Source organism: Danio rerio, chromosome 3, assembly GCF_052040795.2.
Source record: "Danio rerio strain M-AB ecotype USA chromosome 3, GRCz13ab, whole genome shotgun sequence".
NCBI lineage: Eukaryota > Metazoa > Chordata > Actinopteri > Cypriniformes > Danionidae > Danio > Danio rerio.
Genome location: NC_141023.1, coordinates 31,896,854 through 31,913,420, shown reverse-complemented (window position 1 = coordinate 31,913,420; position 16,567 = coordinate 31,896,854). Strand labels below are relative to the sequence as shown.

The following is a 16,567-nucleotide window of genomic DNA, read 5'->3' as shown; positions in this document are numbered from 1 at the left end:
ATAGTATGATAATGTACAAACATCCATTTTCTCCAGATGTTGTTTTGTAAATAATCATTATTGTCTCCTATTTTATCAATGCCTTCTTTTTTTTAGAAATGTGCTTACTTTGCAAACTTTGCTTACTTTGTATAATTATAACCATATAGTTTATTTTGTGAACAAAACACATGACTAAAGGATGGTTTCCTAAAAAGATTTTGTAAGCTTTTCTATTAGCTTGACAAAAGTCCAACTAATAAAATTTACATGAAAACAATGAAACCATAATTCATTCATTCTCCTTCATCTTAGTCCCTTTATTTATCAGGGGACGCCACAGCAGAATGAACCGCCAACTTATCCAACATATGTTTTATACAGCGGATGCCCTTCCAGCTGCAACCTAGTACCAGGAAACATCCATACACACTCATTCACACTCATACACTACACCAATTTAATTTATTCAATCCACCTATAACACATGGCTTTGGTCTATGGGGGAAACCGGAACACCAGGAGGAAACCAACGCCAACACAGGGAGAACATGCAAGCTTCACACAGAAATGCCAACTGACCCAGCTGGGGCTCAAACCAGCGACCTTCTTACTGTGAGACGACAGTGCTAACCACTAAGCCACTGTGTTCCATAAACAGAAATAAAATGGAATACAGAAACTTGTGCAAAATAAAATATTTTTTCATATTTATTGTACAACATATAGATACATTTGGTACATAACATTTACAATAATAATTATATTATTTACAATGGTACCAATAAAGAAACAACACAAGAACAAAAAACAACAGAAATCAAAACAAAGAAATATGATATCAATAGGTTATCTAATCTGAGAATAGATGCAACAGATAATGAAATTGAAAATAAAAAGGGCAAAATAAAAAAGATAACAAAGATTGGGATATTTAATAGATTACACATGTTGTGCAAATTGTTTACGTTTTGAGTGCATTCTTGTTAAGTGAATCTGGAATTGTAAGTAAATTTTGATCTCTTGTATAAAATACACAAGTGGATTTTATATTTGAAAATTTTATTTATAAATATAAAATATAGGCAGGGCGAAGCAGTGGCGCAGTAGGTAGTGCTGTCGCCTCACAGCAAGAAGGTTGCTGGGTCGCTGGTTCGAGCCTTGGCTCAGTTGGCGTTTCTGTGTGGAGTTTGCATGTTCTCCCTGCGTTTGCGTGGGTTTCCTCCGGGTGCTCCGGTTTCCCCCAGAGTCTAAAGACATGCGGTGCAGGTGAATTGGGTAGGCTAAATTGTCCATAGTGTGTGAGTGCGTGTGTGAATGCATGTGTGGATGTTTCCCAGAGATGGGTTGCAGCTGGAAGGGCATTTGCTGCGTAAAAACTTGCTGGATAAGTTGGCGGTTCATTCCGTTGTGGCGACCCCGGATTAATAAAGGGACTAAGCAGAAGGAAAATGAATAAATGAATATAAAATTAACATAAAAATAGAATAGGGTTTATTGTGAAGCAGACATTAAATTTGTATCTACAACCCAAAATAATAAATGTTGGATTCACAGTAAAATTCTGTAAAATAATATTTGAGATAAAATAAATAAATAATAATCATGTTACAGTTTGGACCAATGACAGTCACGCATCAAAAGAGCGGAAAAACGCATAGTAGAAAAGCCTATGACGAAGAGCCGCAGGAAAGTGGGTGTGGTTATTGTAAAACCACGTGATTGTCACCCAATCAAATCATACAGTCACAGCAAAGAGGCGGGAGCAAAACAAGTGTGTTTTACATGAGCTTTGCTGCAGTCGCGGCTGTGTCCAGTTTATCGAAATGGCGGAGACGGCAGACAGAATGGAGGTAAGCTGAAGCTACTCAAGGCCGGTTCGCCAAAAACGCTTCTGATGCTAAATATCTCGTAACCGTATCAGAATCGACACGGCGATTTTATTTACGTCACACGCCGGTTCCGAATCTTTGGTCTGTGAACAGATTTGATTGCTGCGTATGTAGTTATCAGGTGGCTAGAAATGTGCGCACACGCATCTTGAGCATCCATTTTAGCCTGCCGCAGATAATTCATTCATTTCGCATCACGTGTATGCTAGTGCTAATGTGCTAAATTTGAGCTAGCTTCGAGTTTTTAGTTGTTGAGTGTAACCACAGATGAATTTTGAGATTAAATGTATGAATATTTCTGTCATGTTAGCTACCGTTAGCTCGCTGTTCAGTTTCCACGTGAGCACGCTGGCGGAGGACTTCAATGACTTATTGTTGGGCAGAGACCGCATGGGACTGATGGATAGGAGCTAACGTTACGCTTTTTTTCCTCTCTGCTAATCACAGTGATTGGGTTTTTTTAATAAAACATCCTGTATTGTTTACTATGATCTAGTACTTGCGTCGTGACTAAGTTTTCTTTTAGACCACTTTTCCTCAAATGTGTATAATTAAAAAGTAGAAAAATTTAAGCTTAAGAGGACTCTTCAAAGGTTAACGTTAGGCGTGTGAAGATAAAATATGACTTTTTTTGCTTAACTATCCATTTAAAAAAAAATGTGTAAAATGGTTCATTGCCTGCTGTGATATTTGCCAAAAGTTGGAACTAAATTCAGAGGAAGCCACCGACTTTATGTAGTTCTGTGTAAAAACACTGTTTTCTCAGGGTTATTTACACTTGGCATGTTTGGTTTAAACATGTTTTGGGTCATCTCATGACTGCTACCTTATTGCTTGCTTGTTTGTTTGTTTTAATATACTGAAGATACTGCAAATGTTTGAGAAAAGCCCAGCTCATGACTTTACTTGCTTATTTACATTTTTCTTATCTATTGAAATTGAGGTGTCCCAGGGAGAGAGCTCAGCGAAACCTGCAGCTGAAGACATGACGTCCAAAGACTATTACTTTGATTCCTATGCACACTTTGGCATTCATGAGGTACTTTCTTGTTAGTTCATTAATCTCAGCATTAGTGGTGAAGTCAATTTAATTTATTTATAATTAATGTAAACCCATTGAATGTTCACAGGAGATGCTAAAAGATGAAGTTCGTACTTTGACGTACAGAAACTCCATGTTTCACAACAAGCATCTCTTCAAAGATAAGGTTGTGCTGGATGTGGGAAGTGGTACTGGCATCCTCTGTATGTTTGCAGCCAAAGCTGGAGCCAAGAAAGTTATTGGGGTGAGAAGTAGTCCCATGATTTATTTAAAGCATTTTTGTTACATTTAAGCCATTTATTTGTATGTGGTATTATTTGATCATGCTGTGTATTGTCAGATTAATTTATTAATTTGTTGGTCATTTATTCCTTAGATTGAGTGCAGCAGTATATCAGACTATGCTGTGAAGATTGTGAAGGCCAACAAGCTGGATCATAGTAAGGCCTTCTCAGAGCTTTTGGCATCTTCATTGTTAACTTATTTTCTCAGCATGTTTCAAGGGATAGTTCACCCAAAAATGAAGTTTTACTCCCTCTCAAGTGGTTCTAAACCTATCAGTTTCTTTTTTTCCTGTTGAACACCAAAGAAGATATTTTGAAGAAAGCTGTAAACTGGTAACCGTAGTGACAGGTTTGCATCTTTCTTCAAAATATCATCTTTTGTGTTCAACAGAAGAAAATCACAGGTTTAGAATGAGTGAGGGGAGGTTAAACAATGACCCTTTTCAGTTTTGGATTAACAGTTTTGGCCTATACCCATTTTATTCTTTATGTGCCTAAAATTTTTAACCATGTACTTTTTCCTGTCCAGTCGTCACTATAATTAAGGGCAAAGTGGAGGAGGTCGAGCTTCCTGTGGAAAATGTAGACATAATCATCTCTGAGTGGATGGGCTACTGTCTCTTCTATGAATCCATGCTTAACACTGTCATTTATGCCAGGGACAAATGGCTGGTGGGTGTATGCTAATGTCTTTTACCATGTTGAAACTGTTCAGTATAAAAATCGTATGTGCTTTCTTGATTTAATCACTGTTCACGTTTTCCATTGTTGGCTTTCAGAAACCTGATGGCCTGATTTTTCCTGACAGAGCCACCCTCTATGTCACTGCTATCGAGGATCGGCAGTACAAGGATTACAAAATCCACTGTACGCATCAATCTCATAATGCACTCTTAAGTCTGTTCAGCTTTCTTTAAAGCAGTAACTCATTTAATTGTTTCATATATGCACTTTTTTAGGGTGGGAGAACGTGTATGGATTTGACATGTCCTGTATTAAGGAAGTGGCCATTACAGAGCCGCTGGTGGATGTTGTTGACCCCAAACAGCTTGTTAGCACTGCTTGCTTAATTAAGGTTTGTTTGCAACCTTTTATTTTATTTTCCAATGTTCACATAATCCCTGCTTTCCTCATTTAATATTCAATACGTTTTCTTGATTCCTTAGGAGGTGGACATCTACACCGTGAAGATTGAGGACCTGTCCTTCACGTCACCTTTCTGCCTGCAGGTGAAAAGAAACGACTACATTCATGCTCTGGTAACCTACTTCAACATAGAGTTCACTCGCTGCCACAAGAGGACAGGCTTCTCTACCAGTAAGTGCTGTGTGTGGTGTTCACCACAAAATCACTTTGTATTCACCATGAGTTTATTGTATTGAAGGATGGTTGAACCCTGTTTAAAGTGAGTTTTTCTTGCAGGCCCAGAGTCTCCTTACACTCACTGGAAGCAGACTGTGTTCTACCTTGATGACTATCTGACAGTAAAGACTGGAGAGGAGATCTTTGGCACTATCAGCATGAAGCCCAACGTCAAGAATAATGTGAGCCTTGTGTGCACATCTCACTTTTAGCACCTTTAGTGAAAGTGTAGGGATGGTCATATATATCTTGTTATCATTTTAATGGGTTGATTTCTGTATTAAATTGAACATTTTTCCAGTTTCTAATTTATGAAGTCTAAAAGCTCAATTCATTTGGAAATTATATTGTAGAATTACAACTTAATCACTTCTAAACGTTTTCACTTTCTTTAATATTAATTAGGGGTGTGAACCTACACTGGTCTCACGGTTCGGTAACGATTATCATGCCATCGATTCAGTTTAATTCGATATCTCAGTGCAAAATGAGTTTTTTTTTTTCTCCCAACACTATTTTTTTTTTTATTAAAATCTGAAAATATATTAATATTTATATATTATTTGTAACACAATTTTGTCCTTTAATACAAGAAGTAAGATATATGAACTGTACCTTTAATTTGACCTGCTCAAAGAAAACACTCTTTTTCAAGGTATCAAACAAAACTCCCAATACATACACAGAAGACAACATGAGCATTTTTAGGCAATAAACTTATGGAAATATTATCCCACTTGCTTTTTGAGCGTTGTTGAGTGAGGTCTTGCCTCTATTACTGGTTATTGTCTTCACCCGTTTGACAGAAACAGCTGTGTTTGGCTTTAGACATAAAAGTGCTGTTCACTGATGAGTGACACGGGAAGAACAGCCATGGTTACAGTCTATATGTGCATAATATGCAGTTATCAAAGGTAATCCACAGTGGAGAAAACTCGCACCTCAGGGAGGTTCGTGTCTGGATCCACAAGTATCGCTTTACCAGCCAAGAGAAGGGGAAAAGTTAACTCATGAACAGGCCAGCGGGTCAAATATACAAAAGTGAGGGAGGGAGGAAGGGAGAGAGAGAGAGGCAGAGATGGCTTTTTACAGCATTTCTCCTTAGTAGTGAAATAGCGGCTCATGTGCTGTGTCTTCTTCAGTCAGTCTCAATGAAAGCCTTTCCAGTAAACTCACAAGCAGTTGAACTGCAAAATTATCTACCTTTTCAGTAGTAGGAGCGTTTTATTTACTCGCCCTCTCCTACTTCGCCATAGTATTCTACTGCGACATTGTGCATAGGAGATAAATGACATCAGTATCCAATAGTTTTTTGACACCCCTAATATATTAAAAACTTCTTTAATATCGGCCAAATGTTATTTGCAGAAAAGTTAATATATTTAGACATGCATCTCTTGACTAGCCAATTTTTTTTGCAGGATCATGTACACTCTGCCTGCCTGCACTCCAGATTCAGTGCAGCCCTAACATTTTTAATAGTTCCTCCCCCAAAAATGTTTTGTTGCTTAAGTAAAATTTTCTGCTATACATAAGTCATTAATGCTTTCAGAGAGAGGATTTTTTTTTTATTATTATTTATTTTCCAAATTATCAGCATTTGCTTTTAAAATGATCAAGATTCATGTCTAAAAATAATAATATAATAGTACTAAAAAAAGCATGCATTAAAGCATATAATCCTTGGACTTCTGTAAAATAAGAAAATAGGCAAAAGTTAGTTACAGTGGAAAATTGCACATGTTGGTTTGGGTTAAACAGTAATGTAATTTAATAACGCAAATGAAAAATAAATGGATTCTATACAGTTTGTATATTCTGATTTATATATTCAAATTAATTTTATATTCTATAGTAATGTTGGAAAATTCAGCAAAAAAACAGTATTATTGGCTAGTCACACTTACCCAAAAAAAGTCTAAATCAGCCACGAAAATTGCTATCGGTACATCTGTAAATTTTGTCTTCATTTTAAATGAAGCTTGTACTAGAAGTTGTCAGTGTTGCTGCAACTCTATTGATTTTCAAAACTGTTCACGCTCTTATAATTATTACAATTTAAACATGTACTTTTTTCCCTCCCCCTACAGAGAGACCTGGACTTTACTGTCGACATTGACTTCAAGGGTCAACTTTGTGAGGTGTCCAAGACATCAGAGTACAGAATGCGCTAGTTTCCATTAGCATCAGTGCACATGTGTGGAGCAAATCAAGAGAGCAGTGTATGCCTGTGTGTTAAACCATGACCCTTTGTTCCATGACTGCGCAGTTTTAGAGATCTTGTTTTGCAGAATGTTGTCTGACATGGAGGATTTAGAATTGTTTTGTAAGTGAACTCTTGATTTTGTGTAAAATGCGCACGAGAGGACTAAACATGGCAGAGTTTACCGTGTTTTTTCCATCTTGTGTGTTAAACCTTTTTGGCCCTGCCTTTTTCAAAGTTTAGATGCACCATCTGGGAAAGGATTCCTTGAGTTCATACACACATGCACACACTTGCGCCTGCTCTTTGCCCTCTGTCTGCATCTGAGACATGTCATTCATGTATGTTTTTTTTTTCTTCCCCTGCCATGCCAGCATGTCTTTATTGGTGACAAAAAAATGCTAATCAGCCATATCTTTTGATAATCCATCTGGTAATGCCAGCATTTTTCATGTAGGTAAAACCTGTTGTCATGTTTGACTGTGGACTGAAACTCTGCCCTGTTACTTGCCGAATTATTGTTTTATTTTTTTTCTGTCTGTACTGGAAGGCAGTTGTCTTGGACCATCACTAGAGGGCGCCTCCATAACATGCCATTAGTCTGAGGAGTAACCATTTTAATTTCCATTGTGCTCCTATGTCCATGCTTTTTTTTTTTTTTTTTAAGTGCTTGTGGCAATGACCCAGTCAGAGGATAATATTGTGTCATTTGAGATGGTGCAATAATCTCCTGTACAACTCATAGATGGTGTTAATAAGCACTCTTGTAGATCTTTTGGTCTTTTTAAATCTCATGTAGGACAAATGTTCATCTGATGACTGTTTAGTTTAAGCTTATCTGCTGCTCTTTTGCACTGTAAGCACTTAACTAAGTTTCTCAGACCCAGAACTACAATATTATAATTCCACTGAAGGAAACCTTCAGCCTAAATTTTCCATTGAAATGCTTTTATTGAAAAATGATGCATTTCCTGTGTTTGGGTAACTTCACGTTTGTTGATCTTCTCTGTGTTGCTGTGTACTACAGTGTTTTTGTGGAGGGATGCCAGTTTGTGTCTGATGTCTAGCACTGGTGTGGATTGTTATCAGGCAGACATTTGTCTAGGAAGTGTATTATTTTCTTTTCTTTTTTTGAAATAAAAACATTAAACCTCATTCGTTGATTTCAGTGATTTGAAAAATGCAAAGTTTTTTTTTTTTCCATTTTGAGTGTACAACTGATGATCAAAAAAATTATAATCTTTAATGTTTGAAACGCTGCTTGTTAAATCGAAGGTGATGTTGCTGTAGATGTAACGGGGGCAAATGATGAACTGCCCACCCACTATAACTGTCCTTTCAATGCATTTCAGAGCTTGATTAGATTTGCTGTTCTTTTGTTTAGTGCAAACTAGTAAGCATAGAATTTTAGTGTACTACCCTCTGCTTGTGTTTTTTCAGAGCCTTGAGATTTACGTTCAAACTTTTTTTTTGTGCCTGTATGAACAACATTGGACATTTTAATTTTTTATTTATTTTGTGATGTGAAGTTGTGTATTCTGAGATGAACACAATTCTTACTTTGAACTAAATAATGTAATGCTTAGCCTATAGAGACATGCGATTGAAAAACATTTTTGCATTCAAGCTAATCTGTTATGTATTTTTTTTTTCTTGGCTCTCTGGACTTGCGCAAAAACCAGGAGCTAAAGTTGTTTTTGATTACATTTCAACAAGTATATAGTTTTAAATGTCCATGTTGCTTTTAATACTTAAAATATATCTGAATTATTAATGTGCAGGACTTTGTTGCCTAATGCCACACAAACAAATTGATTAAAATACTGTTTTATTTCAGCATATTTAGTGACATTTGTACAAATTATACCTATAAGTCTGTGAAACTTTAAAAACCTTGTAAGTAGTTTATGAAATTCTGCATTCATGCTTTGAGATTTTTCTTTATAATTTCTTCTCTTTCAGCTTCAACCTTCCCTTTCTGTTTTTCCAGCAGGAGAATTCTTGATTCATTATTTCTTTCAATGTCTTCTCCTTTTCCAACTTCTCCTGTTGTAACTTTAGCCGTTCTCACTCCATATTCAGACTCGTTCAGTTTTTGGTTCTTGAGATTTTTTCATTGACATTCATCAGCCTGGGCACTTAATGCTTACTGTTTCTTCCTTTCTTAACCAAAAAACTTATAATACACATAATGGTTAAGATTCAAAAGTCAATTCTGTGGGTTCAAGTAAAAATACAAAAAAAAAAAAAAAAAAAACTGGATTTTTTCCATTCATTGTGCCTCAGTTTGCCAGATCAGAGAGTATAGGAGAGGAAATAGAGAGTTTTTAAAGGCATACTTCAGTCCACCTCCTTTTACGGGAACAGCTTATCAGTTTTTCAGATTATAACCTGAAATCAAAACTGAAATACAAAAGAAAATATTACTGTTGTTTTTCGAAGCATTTATATTCGACAGTTTTCTCAGTGTAAAAAAGTCTCCCTTTATACCATTATTAATTCTATGTTTGGGAGGGTCCATTTAGTGCTGATTACTTTATATTTCATAAATTTGAACCTTGTAACCTGAAATGTTTATTGTTTAAAATCTACCTTTTTCTGATTTGCATTTTGATTATGAATACTAAGAAGGGTTGCTTTTTTAGCAGTTTTTTATCCAAGAATTTTTTTTTAAATAACTGTCTCTGAGAAATGCAATAGAAGAATGTTTGTTAATTAAAAAACAGGTGCATTAATCTAAGATATTCTTTCCTTATCTTTTATTGCAGATGTATGAAATTCAAATTCCTGACTATAAAGATCTGTAATTTTATCACATAAAATTCTTATCTTGAAGCTGTTACCTTACCCGGAAACAAACAGCAAACGCATATCATGCTGTTTGAATTTTTGATAATTGTATAAAGATTATAGCTGCATACAGATAAAAAAATCCTGAATAAAGTTCACACTGAGAGGCCATTAAGATAAAAAAAGGAAAGCAATTTATTAATTTATTTTTGGCCTTTATTATTAGATAGGACAGATTTTAGACAGGAAGCGAAGTGGGAGAGAGAGACAGGGGATTAGGAAAGGGAAATGTCAAACCGGAATCCGAACTCGCGACGCCCTGACGTGCTATTGCATGATATGCCGGCGCGCTAACCACTAGGCCAGTGGTTCTCAAACTGTGGTACGTGTACCACTAGTGGTACGCGGGCTTCCTTCTAGTGGTACACGGAGGAATGAAATATCTCATGTACATGCTACAAATAATTAAAAATTTATAAAAAATGATGTATATAATATGCCATATATTATATATAGGCTATATTTCTGAGGTAATCTGCCAGGTTTTTTAACTGTGCAGAGTTGTAGCTGCTTTACTGGGCCTACTACGCTACTGTATTTCAATACTGCTCATTTTGGTGGTACTTGGAGAAACTATTTTTTCTAAGGTGGTACTTGATGAAAAAAGTTTGAGAAGCACTGCACTAGGCTATTGAGCCGACTCAAAAAGCAATTTAAAACATCAGCAACTGACATAGTGATAAAACACCGTCTTTAAACTTGACCATAGTTGAACTATGTTTTTCAAAACATTGAAAACAAAATAAACACAAAACAATAAATCAAGTTATTTTAAAAGTCATGGTAAGTAAAAATGTATATCGTCCAGAATTGTCCAGAACAAATAAAATAAATAAATAAATATATAAAAATAAATAATAATAATCGTTATTATTATTATCATTACTATTATTATTATCATCATCATTACTATTATTATTATTATTTATTCTTCCTCCTTTTTCTTCTTTTTATTATTAGTATCTTTATTATTATTATTATTATTTATACTTCTTCCTTTTTTTCTTCTTCCTATTCTTCTTATTATTATTATTACTGTTATTATTATTATAAATAATAATTAGTATTTGTAGAATTATTATTGTTTCTTTCTATACAAGCACACTGGAACCAGTGAATGGTGACCCCTCTGCTTCAAAGTTTTAAAAACAGCTCTTTTAGCAATAGTTCATGTGACACACAAGCTGGCAATAAGGCAGTGTGGTGGCACAGTGGGCAGTGCAGTCGCTTCACATCAAGAAGGTTGCTGGTTCGAGCCTTGGCTGGGTCAGTTGCATTTCTGTCTGGAGTTTGCATGTTTTCCCTGTGTTCATGTGGGTTTCCTCCGTGTGCTTTGGTTTCCCCCAAAGTTTAAAGATGTGGTACAGGTAAATTGGGTAAGCTAAATTGTCCGTGGTAAATGAGTGTGTATAGATGTTTCCCAGAGATGGGTTGCAGCTGGAAGGGCATCTGTTGTGTAAAACATATGCTGGATAGGTTGGTGGTTCATTCCGCTGTAGCGACCCCTGATTAATAAAGGGACTAAGAAGAAAAGAAAATGAATGAAGCTGGTAATCTTTTTGGTAAATAAAAGTAGGCCTATTACTTTGTTTAAAATAGAAAAGTGTTACTTCCACCATATGGTATGTCTTGCACAATTTAAAACAAGTCAACCCAAGTTGCAATGTTTACTACAAAATTTATGTCACAAAAAAAAGTCTATATGGAATTTGTGAATGCAGCACAATAGAATAAAAACATGCCTTTATCATATTCCTTATAAATAAAAAAAACTTTATTAAGTTAGTAAACTTCTTTTTAACCAGAAACAAGACAGCATACTTTGTCTGCATTTTATGTACTACTTTAAAATGTACTTTTCTTGGGATAAAGACGTTTATTAAAGTATTATTACTGTTAGACCTAACTGTTGGACTAAGTGATGAAATCACAGGATATTTGGCCAAATTAGCTATTATAACTTGGAAAGCTAATTTTGTCTGGCCTCTGAGATAATGGGCTCTACTGTGATCGATCCATGCGCAAAGTGCAGGGCGCAAAAGCAATTAGGGTGTGTCAGAATCCACTTTTGCTAATTTAAGGACGGAAAAATCCACTTTGCGCCATGGCGCATGGTCTAAAAGGGTTGAGTTTACTTTCTCAATGAGTTATAGGTGTGTTTTGAGAACAAACAAATTAGAGTCTCATCTCCCATTTCCCTTAAGAGTCAGTTGCGTCGCACCATAGCGCATTTGCTATTTACATGACGTAAAGTAAGGGTAAGTAGAAAAACTGAGCGCTTCACTAGCAAGAAAACAGTTAAACAGAGCATCCACAGCATGAGAATGAAAGATAAGACGTCCTCATTATCTACTTTCACTTTCTCTAACTCTAATATGTGGATGTCTTGATGTAGTAACCAGCAGTATAGATGCCATCTTTACTAGCACACTAAATACTGTGGCACCCATCAAACTAAGAAAGGCAAGAGAGAATAAAACTACACCATGATATAATAGTCATACTCGTGCTCTCAAAACAGCAACCTGTTTAACCCTGGAACGTAAATGAAAAAAAAAAAACTAATTTAGAGGTCTTTAGAATTGCGTACAAAGACAGTATGTCCAGCTATAGAAGGGCTCTAAAATCTGCCAGGGCTGAGCACCTCAGCAAAACTGATAGAAAATAATCATAACAATCCAAGATTTTTATTTTACACCATTGCTAAATTAACAAATAATCGGTCATCCTTGGAACAAAATGTTCCACCGCAAATAAGTAGTGATGACTTCATGATTTTTTTTAGAGATAAAATCGAAAGGGTTAGACAGAAAATAGGAGATGCCAAACTTTCTGCACTGCCTTATACTCCAGATCCAGTAAACATTTCACTGAATCATAATAATAATAATAATAATAATAATAACCTACAGTGCTTCAAAATCACAGAACAGGAAGAGCTAGATAAAATTATAAATATAGCTCTAAACCAGTTATGTGTATGTTGGACTCAATTCCAACAAAATTACTGAAGGAATTGCTACCTGCTATAGAAGAACCTCTTCTTGATGTTTTCAACTCTTCCTTATCTTTAGGCCATGTTCCAAATTCTTACAAGCTAGCTGTTATTAAGCCTATTATTAAAAAACCAAAACTGGACCCCAACAACTTATAGCTAATTATAGGCCTATTTCAAATCTTCCATTTATGTCTAAAATACTAGAAAAAGTTGTTTCCACCCAATTATGCTCCTTTCTGCAGAAACACAATATTTTTTAAGTGTTTCAGTCAGGTTTCAGGGCTCATCACAGTACAGAAACCGCATTAGTTCTATTCGGTCTTAGTGCGGCATTTGACACCATTGACCACAACATCCCCATAAATCGCTTAAAGTCTACAGGTGTCCAGGGACAGGCTCTACAATGGTTTACGTCATACTTAACTGACCGTAACCAGTTTGTGAATATTAATTGACAGCCTTTACAAGCCCAGTAAAGTATGGGGTGCCTCAAGGATCAGTTTTAGGCCCTTTGCTGTTTACAATTTACATGCTACCTCTGGGAGACATTATTAGAAGACATGGGATCAGCTTTCACTGCTGTGCAGATGATACTCAATTATATATTTCAACTAAACCTGATAAGATGGCTGAACTGTCTAAGCTAACTGAGTGTATTAAAGATGTAAAGAATGGATGACCAACAATTTTCTTCTCTTAAACTCAGACAAAACAGAATTATTAGTTATTGGGCCTAAATCCTGTACACAGCAGATCTCGCAACTCAATCTACAATTAGAGGGATACAAAGTTAGCGTTAGCGCTACTATTGTCACCGACTCGGTCCCAGTCATTCCCCTCGCTGGCCAGCAGAGGCCGCCATCTCCGGACTTTTAAGCATTACATCATCCACTTACACTGATCGTGCACACCTGTTTCCCAATCCAGTTAATTGCCCACGACCCAAGCCTAATACACGGACTCTGAATCACGCCGCCTGCCTCTGACCCATGCCTGGTAAATCACTCTGTGTCTGTCAGCCGCCAGCCTTGAGACCTTTATTGCTACTGTTGTTGTGTGTTTGCACCTTTGTGCGTATTGAATGTTTGAGTGAGAGTGTGACTAATAAATACTGCATAATGGATCCCTCCGTGTCAGTCTTGTTACAACTATAAAAGATCTGGGTGTCATAAGACAGCAATTTTACTTTTGAAAATCATATATCGCATGTGACAAAAACTGCGTCCTTTCATCTGAGAAATATTACTAAATTACGAAGTATGGTTTCGATGTCAAATGCAGAAAAGCTAGTCCATGCTTTTATGACTTATATGCTGGATTACTGTAATGCTCTCAAAAGTTTCGTTTTGAATTTTAAAATCTTACAAGCTTTAAATAATCTAGTTCCTGTTTATCTAACCAACCTTCTGTCTTACTACAATCCAACTCGCTCTTTAAGATCTCAAAACTCAGGGTTTCTGGTTGTACCTAGAATAGCAAAGTCGAGTAAAGGAGGTCGAGCCTTCTCCTTTATGGCTCCTTAACTCTGCAGTAGCCTTCCTGATAACATCCGACGCTCAGACACACTCTCCCAATTCAAAACTAGATTAAAGACCTATCTGTTTAGTAAAGCATACACTCAGTGCATCACTTAGTGGGTTGTCACAAAGTTTTCTGTATCTTGTTTATATACACTATGAAAAGCAGCTACGCTGATTATTCTGTTTTTTTTTTCTCCATTTTCACCTGAGGATACTCATCCCGAGGCCCTCAGACTATACGGAGTCACTGATTGGATCCAAGACCAGTGACGAGATGATCCCAAGGTTTCCATATCCTAAACCAGGCCGTATCCTGAGCTGCTGCTGCGCTGGTGGTCATGGGGGAGTGGAGAGCATGAGACTGATTCCAGTGAGCTCCAGGGACAAACGAGTCTTTGCTGAGGCCATCTTCCAGCCTCCACTGCTGAGACTGCAGCTCTGCACAAGACATTTGGCCAGCAGAGAAATTTCAATGGTGGTGCCCAACTGGTTTCTCTCAAGGTTTTTTCTTCACTCGCCAATCGGTGAATTTTTTTTCCCTCTCTGCTGTCGCTTCTAGCTTGCATAGTTTGGGATCGGTAGAACTACGCATTGATGGATTTGCTCTTCAGTGTTTGGACTATCAGTTATGATTTTAAACCACACTGAACTGAGCTAAACTGAACTTAAACACTAAAAAACTGAATTACTCTGTTCCAATTTACTATGACCATTTATGGGTAGCTGCTTTGAAACAATCTATTGTAGGAATAGTTTACAGTTTAACCCAAAGAATGACCAGTCTGGTAGATGAAGAAGAGCCGGAGTGAGAGATTTAAATAAATAAATCAAGTTTACTGAAGATAGTTTGCAGTTTCATTAGCAGAAGCCAGCTTCAACACTCGCAATGAGTTCCTAGGCCGCTCTGCTTACAGTTTCAACAATCAAACAATTACAGTATACTCTTTACACAAGTACAGAAAGGGTGGGATCCAGGTAAACAGTTCTCATTGGTTTACAACAGAAATAGACAATTCTAAATACATGCGTCAATGAAACATAGTATCTACTTCCAGATATGGATGGCCTTAATGTGTGCGTCAAAGAAAGCATTGTATCTGTTTCCAGATATGGATGGCAACCTGATGCCTAGAGGTGAGGTCGCCCTAAGTTATTAGGAGCTGATCTCCGACCTGTAAAAAACTAAACCAGGAACACAATAGACACATAAGACCATCTTGTGTCAAGACTCAAGGATGTTTCTTGTACGTTCAGCTGTGTTATCAGGCTGGTTCAAGACTGTTTCCATCAACAGTCTGCAACAATATCTTGGCTACACACAGTCTATCTCCACACAAAAAGGAATTACATTAAAATTAATTATACTCAAAAACAGATCAATCAAACAGCTATAATATTATAGGCAATATCAGGACAACTAGAACAGGTGTCTTCTTCTCCTCTGTATTGGACCTCCAGTCATAGGAACAGATGGGGAGAGAGAGAGAGATCTCCATGACCTATGACCTGGTTTGTGTGTCTCCAGAAAACAAAGTTAAAATAGACAGGCAAAAAGAGAAACAAGGACACAGAACATTCTTGCAGTAAGCAGTTTTAACTTATTCATTAGTTAAAATCAATTCACAGTTAAATACTGAGAAACAGGATGATGAAAAGGATAAACGGTGGTCCATGATGAGACGAATTGGAAAGCAGAAATCCGAATCCTTCACTATATTGTAATAGCGCTATATAATTAAAGGTGAATTGAATGTCTTTGGACTGTGGGGGAAACCAGAGGAAGGAAACCCATGCAAACATGGGGAGAACATGCAAACTACACAGAAATGTCAACTGACCCAGCCAAGGCTCAAACCAGTTACCGACTTGTGTGAGGCGATCAAGCTGTGCCTGTGCCACTGCACCCCTACAGTCCAACAGAAGTTTTTGTTTTTGCATATGTGACCCATACTTGTTCATTGACATAATCTATACTTAAAATTATAATTACATATTCTTAGTATACTTGATTTTATTACGTTTTACATATTATTACATACAGTACATTACTGGTTTTAGAGATCACAAGTTAAAGGCTAGTCTGAGACTAGTAATATTACTTCTACTGCTGTTAGTATTGTTTATACAAACCTTTTCTTCAGTATGAGTAAGCGGAGTAGTCAGAGGAGTACAGCATAATTGCATGATTGTATGTTTGACTTTGGTTTTCAAGTATTCCTTTTGCATTTCTACTGTTTTGTCTTATGTCTACTTTGACTTAAAAAATAAACAAGCAAAAAGAAAAGTAATCTAGTTAACTACGAGTACACTGAGAGCATTTCTGCATTCTTGACCTGGTGAGAGTCAGACTTATGACGGGTTTGTGTCTCAGCACCGATAGGTATCTAGTTATACTTCAACTTTACTGAATGAAAAAAAAAAATAAAAAAAACTTGAA

General features: G+C 36.5%; 2 protein-coding genes across 3 annotated transcripts in view; one reads left to right on the top strand and one right to left on the bottom strand.

The window, feature by feature from the left end:
• Positions 1-5,687, bottom strand: part of tbc1d10b (TBC1 domain family, member 10b) — a 442,453-nt gene extending 436,766 nt beyond the window's left edge. For both annotated transcript variants that reach the window (XM_087242780.1, XM_087242781.1), the window contains exon 1: positions 5,568-5,687. The gene's annotated coding sequence lies outside the window, so the exon portion shown is untranslated. The remainder of the gene's footprint in view (positions 1-5,567) is intronic.
• prmt1 (protein arginine methyltransferase 1) lies at positions 1,715-7,917 on the top strand. The gene is given in 10 exon segments (NM_200650.2): positions 1,715-1,832; positions 2,815-2,910; positions 3,002-3,157; positions 3,290-3,353; positions 3,727-3,869; positions 3,977-4,064; positions 4,157-4,272; positions 4,364-4,514; positions 4,620-4,741; positions 6,650-7,917. Coding segments are annotated over 10 exon segments (1,047 nt in total). The 5' UTR covers positions 1,715-1,805; the 3' UTR covers positions 6,734-7,917.
• The last annotated feature ends 8,650 nt before the right edge of the window (positions 7,918-16,567 follow it).